The 15,000-nt window shown below is 36.9% G+C and overlaps 1 protein-coding gene across 1 annotated transcript in view; it reads left to right on the top strand.

The window, feature by feature from the left end:
• Positions 1 to 15,000, top strand: part of LOC138021700 (uncharacterized) — a 43,723-nt gene that overhangs the window by 6,427 nt on the left and 22,296 nt on the right. Inside the window, exons 2-11 of the mRNA XM_068868666.1 lie at positions 1,639 to 1,825; positions 3,304 to 3,434; positions 5,535 to 5,635; positions 6,174 to 6,268; positions 6,982 to 7,178; positions 7,628 to 7,706; positions 8,129 to 8,234; positions 9,962 to 10,045; positions 10,883 to 11,032; positions 12,359 to 12,478. Of these exons, the coding sequence (XP_068724767.1) occupies positions 1,639 to 1,825; positions 3,304 to 3,434; positions 5,535 to 5,635; positions 6,174 to 6,268; positions 6,982 to 7,178; positions 7,628 to 7,706; positions 8,129 to 8,234; positions 9,962 to 10,045; positions 10,883 to 11,032; positions 12,359 to 12,478 (1,250 nt within the window). The remainder of the gene's footprint in view (positions 1 to 1,638; positions 1,826 to 3,303; positions 3,435 to 5,534; positions 5,636 to 6,173; positions 6,269 to 6,981; positions 7,179 to 7,627; positions 7,707 to 8,128; positions 8,235 to 9,961; positions 10,046 to 10,882; positions 11,033 to 12,358; positions 12,479 to 15,000) is intronic.

The raw sequence follows: 15,000 nt of genomic DNA, 5'->3' as shown, positions 1-15,000 counted from the left end.
GTTTTCTGCTTGAACCTTTTTTTTTTTAAAGTGCAGTCCAAAATTCAGGTGCATAATTATACGCGGGTGCATATCATACACGGGTATTAAAGCGAGAACTAAACCTGTATGAACCAATAAGCTAGTTACCGTACTGTAGATATAAACTTTAAGTTAGTTTCATTAGCCCTGCAGTTGTGGCTGTTTGTTCCAAGAAATCACAGGTCTAGGAATGAAACTGATCATAAGGTGATTAAAATGCTGCGAAGTGTTTTTACGGACCTTCATTTTCACTTACTGGTCCTCATCCCCCCCTTTTTCAGTTTCAATACTATTTTTGACATGTTCTAGACAAAATTTTATTATTATTATTATTATTATTATTATTATTATTATTATGTACATGTACCGATATCTGATTTTCATATGTACATGTATAATAGTTTGTGGACCTTGCATTATCGAGATCTGTAGGAATCAAACTTATTGCTACCAAGTGAATGAACAATAATAATTATTATTTTTTGGGGTGCAGGGATGGCGCAATGGTGAAAGCACTCGGCTCCTACCAAATTAAATGTGGCCTGGGTTTGGTTCCCAGATTCGCCATCGTGTGGGTTGAGTTTGTTGGTTTTCTACTCTGCACTGATAGGTTTTTCTCCAGGTACTCCTGGACCAGTTTTTCCCTCTCCTCAAAAACCAACATTTGATTTGATTTGTGTTTATAATAATATTGTTGATTCCAGTTTACAGTGTCCGCAATTAGTGCTCCAGCACTAGAAGACTGGACACTTAAAGTTTCTTTCCTTTCCTTTCCTCTTTGCTGACTTAATTTAAGTTCTCAAAATGTCATTCTCTGTAAAGGGAAATGAAGATGAGGCCTTTTATGGGTGAAGACAACATTAGGAAGACAATGCTACAAATTAAACAACATGGGACTTCCCAAACAGGGACATTTGTGATCTAAATACCTTGCAAAACCCCACAGGGAGATAAGAAAATTTAATACTATATATAACGGCTGCAGTATTTTACAGTGAAAGTTAATTCTGTCTTCTTAAGTGGAGGTTGTTTAAAGGAATGACATTTGTGTAAAAGAGGTAGCAAAGTCATTGACCAGTAAGGTAGCTCACAAATACCATGATATCAATGTGGTCACAGAAATTTGTAGCCACAATATGACATTGATTTTGGAAACCTTTAAAAAATAGGGCACTTGTCCATGTTGGTGTTGAGTGACTTCCGCTCATCCAAATTAGGGAAAAGGTGACAACTGTTGCCCCCATCAACTGGTTGGCCTCATTTGGTTGAGCGTCAAACTACTATGCAGGAGGTCGTAGGATCAAAAACTATGGCCGGAACAACACTCAGGGTCTTCAAATAACTGAGAAGCTGCCTTGGTAATGACGGAGAAGGACCATATAAACTATATTGTAGGCACCCTCCCACATTATTGTTTATAACCCTGTGGGATGTGAAGGAACCCTGACATTCTTTGCAAAGAGGAGGCCACTGGCCAGAGTGTCATATATACCGGTATGTGGTATAGCTACATGTATCTAATTGAATTCCTGGTATTATAATAGCACATTCTGATTTAGCAGTATCTAATTAAAGCATTAAAGTCCTCAAGTGTGATGTCAAGTGTTTTTCTTATAGTATTGCTGGGAATGCATCCTATGTAATTGGCACATTGGCTGAGACAGAATTAGGTAAAAAACGAATTGTGGACATTTGTACAGACAAAGGTGACCAAGCCGGGAAGATGTTACCAGCGCTGACAGCAATGTTAGATATGGAGGACAGGGAGACTGTGATGAATGCTGCTGGTACAATGGGAACACTGGTAGGAGCTCATATCTTCACAGGCTGCTATGTGTGAATAGGAGTGTTTTCCGATTTAACAAACAAATCTCACCTTGTTAGTAATAATCAGTAGTATAACCATCTTTTGTACATGTACTTGTCCATGATGTTGACATTGCAGCTCTTCTTGTGATGTTTTCTATGTATATTTGATTAGCTTTACTTTCTGAAGAAACATTATTTATTCTCATGACATATATTTGATAATACATGTTTACTAGCAACATTGAAATGTGAGAGGAGGCTATAGGCTTTTATATTTATTGATTATAATGGAGAGCTGTGGATGGTATAGGGAAGGGGGTGGCACACTAATAGACTGTAATACGAATTCAATTAGTTTAATTTTTAACTGGCCTGTCTTGTGAATAAATCGCCAAAAAAAGGAAGTCTTCTTGTCATTTTCATGCAGTCTTCGAAACTTATAAAATTAAGGTTACGGTAGACCTTCCTGGTTGCATGTCTGTTGCAAAAATTCTTTTGAACGCGCTTTGTTAGGCACAACAGCAATAAATTATACAGCAATTGAAAGCTATGAAATGCACTTTCCGTTAAATGTATTTTCTTTTTCAAAATCAAAAAAAGAGCAGGGCCAAAGAAACTTGAGCGACCAATGTCTCTTGGATCAACTTTTATCACATATCAAATTTTAATGCAAAAGGAGCCTTCTGTGTGATGTCATTCACAAGGCCTTTATCGTCAACGTACACTGTGTGGCTTTTTTCAGTATTTCAATTGGTTGCTTAGAAAATGTCTATCAAATATTTACCAATAAAGGTTAAGTCGATAAGGCCACTGCGGGAGTTCAACTAAAAAAAACGGAAATTCCTCACATGGTATATATCGTAGGTTGGTATCTTGGGAATTTGCAGTGCAAATTTCAAGTTAGACAATCTGTTGAATTTCTATACCCTATCAATTTGCTTAAAGAGGATACATTTGCGTAAGAATAAACTCGGTTTTTTTCGCTTCCAAAGTTTTACAAGTTTTTCACTCCTTTTGAAAAGGCAATTCCCAGGAGGTAAACCAATGACAATGTCTGAAAAAAATTGATGATTTTTATAACAAACAACACGACTTGAAATTCAAGACCATGGTTATTACATTTCCCACGGAATACATGACCAAATTCCTTGGGTTGAGAGTTTCTAAATTGGCTTTTCCCGCCATTGTTGACCAAGAAAGATCCATTGAAAATGTGTTTTTGTTTTTTAATAATTCTTGTTTTGTTAAACATTTTTTTTTGTTTTTTTTTTTAAATGGAGTTTAATTTAATTAACCTATTGACACCCAGGGGTTCCCCATTGACGAGTAAAATCGTCTGGCGTTAGAAACAGTAAAATACTGGCCGGTTTCGGCCGGTTTGGACGTCAAAGGGTTAAGTTAGTATGTATCGTAATGAAAACTATTATGATTTTCTTTTTAATGGATATTCATTCTTTCTTTATTCATTTGAAGGCAGAAGATGCTAGTTGTCGAATGTGGATGCTGAGAGATGACTGTCTAGATGAGGCTATCTCCAAGCTTACTGACTTACTAGCAGCTAAGGACATGTGTACAGCCAGTAATGCAGCATTAGTCTTAGCCAGGTACCTCCCTTTTTTCAAAGTACACTGTAATAGCAAAGTGTGATCCACTCACTCATATATCATATTCATCCTAAGAGGCCACTGGGAGGGTTGACGTTATTCTGGAAATAATAATCCTTTCTGATGAGTTTCTTGTAGCTAGTTTAGATTTTGTTGGGAAAAAATGTAGACATCATGGTTACAGCTGTACTTACAATTTAGGTTTGTGGGTAATGAGACAGTCAGTAAAAAATGTGGAAGGTTGACTTGGCTGGTGCAAGTTGTAGCATACATTTCACCAATACCATATCAAATTAAAGTGCTACTATGATCAAATTTTTATCCTTTTAATTTTTAGGTTTATCTCCTAGACTTCCAGGAAAGATAACAAACGCCATTCACCATTTGGAAATATCTGCATTGGTTCCGCAGATATTTAAGTTTGAAAAATGTGTACAATATGCAAATAAGAGGCCTGATGATGTCATTCACTCAACCCAATATTATAACATCAAGTATATAAATAGAGGTCTCTCGGTCAATTTGCAGCAGAGACCATTGAAACTTCAAGTTGGTAGGCTAATAGTTCTACACTCAGGCAACACACCTGGTTCCAAGGGCAACTCACTCTCTTCCAGGCTCCTCCAACCTGATTTCAATATCTTTGGTGATCAATCTTAAGCTAGAAAAACATTTAACAAGGCACAAACTCATTATCTAGCATATATTTATATGCTTGCATGATTATGCAGATGAGGCACCATTGGCAAATAACAAAATAGAATGCCAAAGGTGGCCAGCAAAGCCTTGAATATCAGGGAGGTCTGGAACCAAGTATGTTGCCATACTCATATTGGTATGCTCATATTGTGGACCACATCTACCAGAATCTTACTGCAAAGAATCAAGTATTTCTGATTCAATTTGGCTGAAGTATCTTTTTTCATCTTATTTGATCAAAATTTGGTTGAGTCTGTGATGTCATCACTTGGCTAATTTGCATATCTCTGGAAAAGAAAGAGATCTTTGCAAATAGTAAACAGCACTCTTCTTGTCATACAAACAACATGTTTATGTATTAAAATGGCTTACAAAGGAAAGATGCGAATTTTGTCATAGTAGCACTTCAATATTAAGTTTTGAAATTCAGTGGCTTCCATAGTTCATTGCTGGATTTCCCTTTCAATGATAAATAGTTATCCAGTAGTTAACTTCAGTTGATAATTACTGATCTCTAGTAGTGCCTAACAATTCCGTTTAATACTGTGCTCTCACATTGTATATGTTGCAGGTCAAATTGTACCTTCAGGTCAATTTGTTTCAACCTAGGTCACTAATTTGTTTTAACCTCTAGGTCAATTTGTTGCAACGTATACGTAGGTTATTATGACGAACTGTCTAATTGTAAAAAATAATAATAATAATAATAATAATAATAATAATAATAGGGTCTGGATTTTTAAGGGGGGATAAAGTTTCTCCTCCATTTTTCCCCTTCCTTCTGTTCTTCTTCCACTTCCTGTCTCTCCTTTCCCTTCCATTCTTCCTTACTGTCTGCATCGATCCTTTTTATTACTACCTATGCACTGCATCACTTACCTTGAGTATTCAGCAATAATATTATTCATGTCACTCCTAGGATTCGAACCCTCAGACCTCCAAGATTACATCATTCTCCTCTGAGTTATTCTAAGCCATCAAATCAGGAACTGAACTCTACTGCACATTTTTCTACCAATGCGTTTTAATAAGATATTCCCAAGCTTTCATGGTTACTATGGTAACCATTTTGTACATGCGTAAATGTTCTCTTTAGCAGCTTAAGGTGTTGTGAAAAAATTCCAGGCAAAGTACTTTGTACCAGATAAGGCATCACAACCTGGCTTTTCTTAAGACCTGCTTCTGCCTTATTATCTTGCTCAACTCTCAAGTTTGTGCCTCTTGTTGGAAGTTTGAGGTGTAAACTTTCAAATGGTCACAGCTAACTAATATGCCACAACACTTTTTTTTGTTTGTGGAGGTGTCCCCCTTTTATAAAGACACAAAACAAGAAAAAGTCTTATGGCTTCATAGGCACTTTGAGCAGTACTGTAACAGTATACATGTGGTGTTTTCTTCTAGGCTAGCAATTGCTGAAGAGGGATGTGCTAGAATTTTAAACCATCGCAACTCAAGTCGTACATTGGTACAACTGTGTAGATCTTTGGGAGCTGATGCAACAGGTAAACAGTTGGGTGTTTTTTATGACTGAGTTCAGTAATTAAATGTGGTGTAGTGTATAAATCATTGAATAACAAAATTAATCAAGGGAAAATAACCATATTTTCTCCTCATACACAGTTCCCTTAATTTCAAGGCCTAACATCTGGCTGTTGTAAGGTAATATTTTAAAGGAGGCAGTGGCTAGATCATGATTCGAGACATTTTGAAATTTTTTTATCATTTTACAGTGCAATCACTAAGCTGAACTAGCAGAAACAATACTCTTGGAGTGAAGAAGTTGTGGGTGCCAGGCGGGCATTCTGTGGCCTTTTAAAATCATTTTTCTACACTGTGACAAAAATGGCCTTTCAATAATTATTGAAATGCTCAGACAGATTTGTGTTCAAGTCGATCGGACAAATTGATGCATAGGTGACTATGGAAATGGTTGAAAGACAATTATAATAACTTTATTATTCAAAACACTAATTAATAATCAGTGACACTAACCTTGGATCATTCCACAATTGATTATAGTAAATTTTAATTATGTTTCAGGACGTGGAATGAATGCAGCATTTGCTATTGGAAGGTTATGTGATTTTGAAGCAGGATGTAAGAGAATGTTATCTCTGAAAACCTCTAATATAATGGTAAATATTGTGGCTGATGATTACATTTTATATTTACCTTTTAGTGTGATTACATAGGTGATTATTGAAAATTCTCTGTCCTGATTGGTTGCACTTGAGTGTAAGCAATTTTTTCAAAATGGGCAGAAGCCTTTTTGTTGAGGTAACAGATAGAGAATGTGTTAATTAAGAAAATGCATATTTTTCAAATAAATAATAATCATAATAATAATTATCACCTAGTATGTAATTTTACTAAAACAATAATTATTATTCACTGATATTCGCCTCACCTTTGGCGAATACTTGTTAAGCATTCATATGTTTTGCTATGAAATATAAACAGGGGAAAACAATGGCATGGTTGTTTCAAGAATACAATGCAAGGCTGCTGCCTAAGAAAATTCTTCCGTCGCCCTTCGGGCTTCCAACATTAAAAGTTAGTAGCCGGAGTCATTTTTTCAAGAGCCCAGAATTAATTAATCAAAAGTGAGGATGAATCACCTTGTGATAAGTTAGGCGCCCGTTTGGACTACTCGTTCAGAAATTTGGTCGCCCATGCGCGCAAACAAGGTGCCCCAGGCGACCGGGCGACAGTTAGGCAGCAGCCTTGCAATGCAACATAGTTCACACTCAAAGCTCAACACCTCTTTCTTTTCTATTGGACTCACAGTATTTTTCTTTAAGTGCTATAAACGGAATGAAATCAAAATAGTAATACTTTTTATCAACAGATTAACTCACTTATTGACATGCTTCATTCTGGTGACTCTGGCTGTTGCAAGAATGCCTGTTTTGCCTTAAGCTGCATTGCATCCCTAGCTCAAGGACATTGCCGACTTTTGGAACATAGTGATATCGACAGTGTAGTGGAAGTGCTTTGTACTCTCTTGGGTTACAAAGATGAAGAGAGCATATGGTTTTCATCAATGTAAGTCCTCTTATTGGAATACTCATCCTACCTGAAAGGTTCTGGGTAGAATATAAATATAGTTTTGGTCTTTATACCAGTCGTGGTCTGCTTTGGTTTGATGTCCATTAAGTGCTCTGTCTGGTTTCTTACATGTATGCCATACAAGCTTGTCTTTTGTAATAGTTTAATACACTGGGTGAATGCTCTGTGTCAAAGGCAGTTGAAAACACAACCACAATCTTTCTTGTTCCTTAATAAGTAATTCATCGAATGCTTCAATAATTATTACATGTATGCTCCCCTGAGTTCCCCCATGCTTTATAATTTGCACATAAAACAGTAAACTAAAAGCATGTTAACGTTTTTGCGGGCTGAAATAGTATTATTGCTTATAACTTTCCAGCTCTTAAGTGCACTGATCATTCTTGCTTTTATGGCACTTAACTTTGTATCTTGTTTGATTGTAGGATGCTCCATACCCTTGCCTGCCAGAAGAGTGGTTGCCTTTACTTGAGGACACAGCCAAAAGTGAAACAATCATTACAGGTGAGTACAGTCCATTGAAAGCTGATCCAGCAAAAACAAACTCAACTACTTGAAGGCCAGCTCTGCGTTGCTTGATCAAAGATGGAAATCCTTTTGTGGGTTGAACTTAAGGCATAAATGAAAAAAATCATCTCTTAATTGCAAACAACTTCAACAACAGAACTTGCTAAATTAACTTTGGAATCGGCAGTTTGGTGTACCCAAATTTGAATTGGCTTCAGCTCTGGAAAACTTCAGTTGTTGCTTTGCCTGAAAAATACCATCTATGTCAGTAAAAATCGGGTCAATCCATTAAGCAAAATTCAAGACACGAATAATTACAACTGCTTAATGTGTTTCATTAACGAGTGTGATGATCTTTTGTTTTGAAAATCAAATATTTATACCATTAATTGCTGTATTGTAATGTTTTTGTTGACTAGACACTGTTGGAAAGACCAGATCTTAAAGGTGATTCCAGGGAGGAGGCTGGAGCTGCTGTAGCAATATTGGAAAAGTTACCTAAACCAAAACCACCCAATGTTAAAGGTAACGATCAATGAAATAATAACCCGGGTACTATAAACCAGGCACAATTAAAGGCTTGACAGGGGATTATTACCGGTAGCCTGAGGTTATGGCTGTCCGAACCAAGGACAGCAAGGGTGTGTACAAGAGCAACCAATATTCCCCAATATGGCTTGAGCAAGATTAGTTAGTAGTTTGTTATGTACAATTAAAGCATTTGGCTGACAGTGTTTATTTTTCAGTTGAAACCCAGTTCCAGTCACCTGAAATCAAACGACTTCAGCTGTGACATGTTTTTGATTACAGGAGCTTTTCAGAAAGCAGTACATTAAATTCACCGGTACCCACCCACCTGGGTGGAGAGAGGCACCGTGAGAGTAAAGTGTCTTGTATTCTTGGGCAAGACACTTTACTCTCACGGTGCCTCTCTCCACCCAGGTGTATAAATGGGTACTAGTGAATTTAATGCTGGGGGTAACCCTGTGATGGACTAGCATCCCATCCAGGGGGGAGTAGTGTTTCATGCTACAGAAACCGGATAAGCGCTGGCCTGGTGGGCCTTCTAGGCTTGTAGCAGACTTTACTTTACCTAGTGTCAATGCATGGGATGAGGTTGCGGCGTGCCCTCGCTATCCGAGCCAGAGGCTCATGTATAAAATAAGTATAATTGTTATGTATTTTTGCACGAAAAAATATGGATTGGGAAAAGTCAAACTTGATTAGTCATCGAAAATCAATACAAACTTACACAGTAGAAAAAGAAGCAGGTCCAGCTTGGGTGCAGGTAGGCTTTCAATACTGGGAATAATTCTTTCATTTTGGGTACCGAATGAAATGGAAAGGAGTGTACATAATACATGTAATTTATGTGAAGCTGTCTTGTTGTTTGTGTTTTCACTTAGAGCGGTTTTCGAATGAGTGTCGTAAAACCAAAACCAAAGTAATTACTTTGGCCAATCAAAAAGGATGGGGACAATCCAGTACACCAATCAAAACTCAAAGTAATTAAACGTAGCCAACACAAAGTGCGGGAAAAATGTGCACGCGTGAGCCACGATTGGTTTTGGTTTCACTTCTGATTGGTTGAAAAGGTGGCGCGAGAACTTTGAACCAATCACTGAGTGAAGTAATCATAAACCAAAGTAATTATCTAATTACTTTCGACACTCAAAATTTTGAAAACCACTCTATCTGTTTGTTTATAAATTGTCGATAGATGGTCTCCTGTCTTTCAATGGCTCCTGTGTTTCTGTTTCATGATCTCTGCTAGATAATTACTGGAGTAAAATTGCGAGTTGTCTTCCCCTGAACAAATTTGTTGGGACATTTATCAAACTCAAGTCTCTCACTGTCATCTTTTCTCTCCCGGCACTGACAATGTACTTTTATTTCAATCTGTTTCCAAGATTTGAGTGTCAGCTATCATCATTTTCTTATTAGAAAAATTACCATTGTTTACATGCATTGCCAGTGGAAAGAAAAATTCTTAACCTGGCATTGACCCCTGGGAGAGAGACTTAATGTATTTTACTCTGTCTCACTCCAGATGATTTTACTCGTCAATGGAGTTGAGGGCAGTCAGTGGGCTGTGGTTGGCTGACCTGAATGATTAATTTTTGGCTAGGGTTGTAGTTATACCTGTCTGTAGTTTTGTAATAAATTTATAAAAAATTTGTTGGCAATTTCATATCCCAAGTATTATTAAAATGAAGTGCAGTAAGTTTAATTTATTGTTTTCTCTGTGATAGTTGAGAGTGCCTGTAGTGTGGTTGTGACATGGGAGGCCATTCACCCAAAGAGTGGGCTTGATGTGACATACTGGCTTTTCAATGGTAAGAAATTTATTTAAGCAGTCAATAGTACATGTATTTAAAATATTACACTGTTATCAGTAACATGCACATGGAGGAGGATCAATCCCAACATTACTTCCTAATGCTGAACCAGCATTGCCTTGGGTAAATTACATTGAATTTCAGTATTATAATGTATTATTATTAAATTAAATTCCACTTACCGGTAATGCCAATTGATGAAACGCCGGAGTCTTAATTCTTTAAATTTTATAATCTACAGTAAATCGATGAAGTTAAAGTTAAGTTACATATATGACACTGGTTTTAAAAGTGGAGAGGGGAAGCTGGGTTACCTCAGGACAAACATTAGGGGGCTTTAGTAAAGGCAACGGCGACGGCAACGGGAACGTCACAAATGTGCATATTTAGTGGGCAAAAACAATAGCTTTGCACACTCTGCACAATCATGCATTTTTCATTTTTGTCCATTTTTTTGCCGTCGTCTGTAAAACAAAAGCGTGAAATAGCCAAACTTGAGGTTTTAGGAGAACGTCAGCACTCGTGAGAAAAATTTTCATTTTCTCTCCTAAATTAAGTGCCGCTTGTAACGGTTTCATTCCTGAGGGACTGCTACACCTTTGTCATCCATGGATATTATAAAGCTTCAAATAGTCTCGAAGTGATTGCAATAACACAAATTTATGATTTCTCGTTGCCATTCCCGTCGCGGTTGCTAAAGCTCCCTATTCTTAAGCAGGACAGAGTCTAACCTTTAAACTCCATTTTCTTGTGATAAAATGTTGTGCCATTTATTGAGAAACTTAAAGTGAGTTCCTTAGAATTAATGTGAATTTAATGCAATTTTTTAATCAGGTGAAGTTGCCATTTACTCTGGTCCAAAAACAAGTTATATAGCAAATGACCTCACACCAGCCACAAAGTACAGTTTTTATCTTCAAGCTAGCACTGATGGTGATGACAGCCCTTTGAGTGATGTTGTGACTATTGCAACTCTTGAATCAGGTCAGTTTCTGAGCATAGAAACAAGACTTAAGTGCACATTTTATTCGTGGAAAAATACCTTAAAATTTAATATTTTGATTGATTGCTGGTGATTACTGGGTATTAGTGATTTGATTCACCACCACCTTCTCCATAAAGGATCTTGTCTTCCCTACTGCAAGAGTGGTATGCATGCCTTGTTTGCTATTGTGTATCAAGATACCAGACTGAGTATCAGTTTTACAATCTCGACCCCAGAGCTCTTCTCTTTGTGCATAAGAGCTCTGGGAAGCCCTGACACAAAGTGTCTTCTTATTAGTTTTCGTAAAGAACAATCATGACAAGCGTGTCTGATTGTTGCATTCATGTTAGCATGAGCAGAGAACAGGCGCCATAAGGTTCAAATAACCAATTGTTGGCTATAAGAACCCTATGGCACATGTTCTCCTACATTGACTTTCCCAGAGCCTAGGGTCATGCGCAGACATAAGATCTGCAGCTCTGGTGACGAGAATGTAGTTGCATAATAAAAAGGTCGTTGAACTTTATCGTGAAACAGTTCATTTAAGACGGTATTCAAAATGTGAATTTTGGATTTTAAATGGTTTTGGATTCTAGCTACTAATCTTAGAGCATTGGGCCGCCATTTTGGGCTGTCTCCTACATTACTTAACTACAAAGAGTTCAATCAAGAAGTTTTAAAATACTTCCTCGGGACTTCCTGCCCCGCCTGTCCACAAGAGGAGTTATATTACTCTATGTGATCTAAAGTGTATAATGGCAGATGAAACTCACCCAATTTCATGCTTAAAGTTCATATCAGCCCACAACACAATAATATTACGGATTGAAAAAAGGAAGTTATCTAAGGATATCATCAGGAACTGATAGACATAGGAATTCATTTACACTTAGTGCAATTGCCCAACTGAACAGCTGATGTCCTTTTTAATATTTTGTACATAATAATAATAATAATAATAATAATAATAATTTAATAATTATTATTATAATTACTATTATTATTATTATTATTATGATAATAATAATAATTATTATTATTATTATTATTATTATTATTTAGCCATCAGTAATAGACCCTTTGCATAAATGGCACCCAAATTTGAGTAACAATACTGTATACATCCTTAGCCTCGTGTTTATGTTTCAAGACAAAGGATTTTCTCATGAATGTGAGGCTAGGGATGTATCAAGTATTGTTATTCAAATTTGGGCGCCATTTATGCAAAGGGTCTATGTTCTAATCTTTATAATGTAATCATGGCAACTCAGCTACACAGTAACTGTGGTTATCCACACCTTTTCTGTTACTCTTTACTGTTATAGTTCCTAGTGCTCCTCAGGGTCTTCAAGTTCTTTCAAAAACAACATCACAGATTAAGATTGCATGGCAACCTCCAGCAATATCAAATGGAGTTTTGAAGGGTTATCAAGTTGATGTACAAGGTGAGTAAAGGCATTATCATCAGTACAGAGAGATGGCATAATAAAAATTGAAGTTTGGGTGAGGCTAAATCACGTGGTTTGTGGGTCGTGGGTCATGTTTGAAGATAAAAAAAGATATATAATATTAGCTCCTTCAGTGCTTGGCCCAAATTTGCAATTGCCCCAAGACTTAGGGTTTAGGGTTTAGGGTTTAGGGGTAGGGTTAGGGTTTAATAGGGTTAAAAGTATGTATACATGACGTGTATTCATGGAGGATCTCGGACCCACGACCCATGACTCACGACCCACCCACCCATGCCGATTAGGCACTCTCTTGCAGTCTAGGGTCTGTGTGAAGTTACTATCCTCTAAACTTCACTGGGAGTTGTTACTGTCAATTAAAGGTTCTTAAAAATTGTCTCTGTATTTGTAGTACTTATGTGCCATTTTGTCATCACAGTTTTCACTACTGGTACACAATACATCCACTTTCTTTGTGGGACATATATGCTACCTATAAACCTATGCACGGCAATTATCAAATCAAAATGTCCTGATATTTTTACGACAGTACTAATAGTAAATCAGCACTCATCTTTGTAACAGCCACATTTTTATTGTTGAATTATGTTGTCAATGACCAATGAATAAATGCAAACAACCTCATTCCCAAGGTGTCTTTGGCAGATCCAGGGGAGGGGCCAAACCCCCATCCCCCCCCCTTCCTGGTCTGGATCTGCCACTGGGTGTCTTCTCCCGAAGAAGGAATACCCTGAGAACAACGCTCAACATTGACACCTTTCCATAATTCAGTCTAAGTGGCTCATATAGTCACTTTGATCATACACTGTAGAATACCAGTCAAGTTTATTGTTGTCATTTCAGAATATTGTTTTTGCTTGGTTTTCATTCAGACCTTAAGTCACTCAATTTTTCATATTATCATCTTTGTGATGATCAACATCAACATTCACCATCATCATCATTTTCTCACTGTGCACCACACTTATGATTGGGCCCTCTTACTCTACCTGCCTATAAAATTAAGGTTGATGCATTCAACCAAACCTTCCTAGTCAAAGATTATCAATTAACACTTGACCCTGCTGTATTGTGAGACTCACAGCACAATTTCTTTTGGGTATATTGATGTTCCCAATAGTAACATTAGAAATAGCCCCTAGAAAGTTGTTTAAGCTGGTTTTTTAATTGATGTTATCTTAATACAATAATTTTTGAAAATACCTTTAAGTATTCCCACTTGTTGTTAATTCTTTGCTGTTCAAGAGAAGGGTACCAAAAAAGTGTTAAATATTTTGGTAACAGAGACCAACACTCCCAGAAGTGTGAGTCTCTTGATAATACTGTAACATTACTCCATGCAAAAGGCGTGCCTATCTCAGTATTTCTGCTTATTCTTTTCCCTGATGTGTGATCAAGCTTGGGAAGAAATCTTCCTTGTGTGGTGAGAAAAATTAATGTGCATGTCAAGCACAATGCAAATTGCCCTTGTGGCCTCCCAAGGCAAATTCCTGATACCAAACTGCCACACATGAGACATAATTACTTAGCTCACTCCCTTGCCTTGTATTTGGTTTATCTCTCTCCTCTCTTGCAGGATTCTTAGAGATTCTTTAGATTTTCTGAGTACATGAGAACAGTTGAATTTTTTATTTTTTTTTTATTTTTTTTTTTTTATTTGCAACAATACAAGAGAATACAATGCTTACGAACAGTACACTGACTACTTACAGCACTAGCTCTATTTACATGATATTACTCTAATTTTAACAGTGTTTGAATTACGACGACTAACAAATCTACACGACTAACAACTACAGTGAAGACAGTACTACTAACACATGCAGTGACGACAAAGGGCAAAGAAAAAAAAGAAGAAAAATAGATAATTATCATTACAGCTTGAAGTTGCACTATGGAGGCATCAAAAACAGGGTAAAGGCATGTGGTTCACTACAGGTAATGTAAGATATGCACCTGACAGGAGATTTGAAAGAAACTAATGGGTAGGAGATAAATACAGATAGGTGAAGAAATATACTAATATTAATTAGATCCTCATATATCCTGCAAGAGGTTTCCATTTCTTTGTGTCTCCACTTTTTATTTCTATTTCATATCGTGATTTTAAAGTGCGTATGAAATGTGTAAGGTTTGGATGGCCTTCTTTTGTCTTAGCGAGCCATATGTGATATCGTGCTAAGAGAAAGCAATAATTTATAAGAAGTGCGAATTGAGAGATATCTGGCCTCAGACCCAAAGCAGTAGTATTTGTCAAAGCATAATCCCTAGGAAGTACATTTAGGTTTATCAGCCATTCAGTAAGTTTATTCCAAAAGTGAGATGTGTGGCTGCACGTCCAAAAAAGATGAATAAGTGACTCAGAGGAGGTGTGACAAAAGCTGCAGTTTTCATCGCCCTTTAGGCCTATTCTAAATAAGAAGTTATTGGTTGATACGCGTCTATGTAAGAATTTAAACTGGAACTCTATTAGCTTAGTGCTCTTTGTGCATTGTTTAGCT

This window comes from Montipora capricornis, chromosome 2, assembly GCF_036669925.1.
Source record: "Montipora capricornis isolate CH-2021 chromosome 2, ASM3666992v2, whole genome shotgun sequence".
Classification (NCBI taxonomy): Eukaryota; Metazoa; Cnidaria; class Anthozoa; order Scleractinia; family Acroporidae; genus Montipora; species Montipora capricornis.
This window is presented reverse-complemented; position numbering and strand designations above follow the sequence as displayed.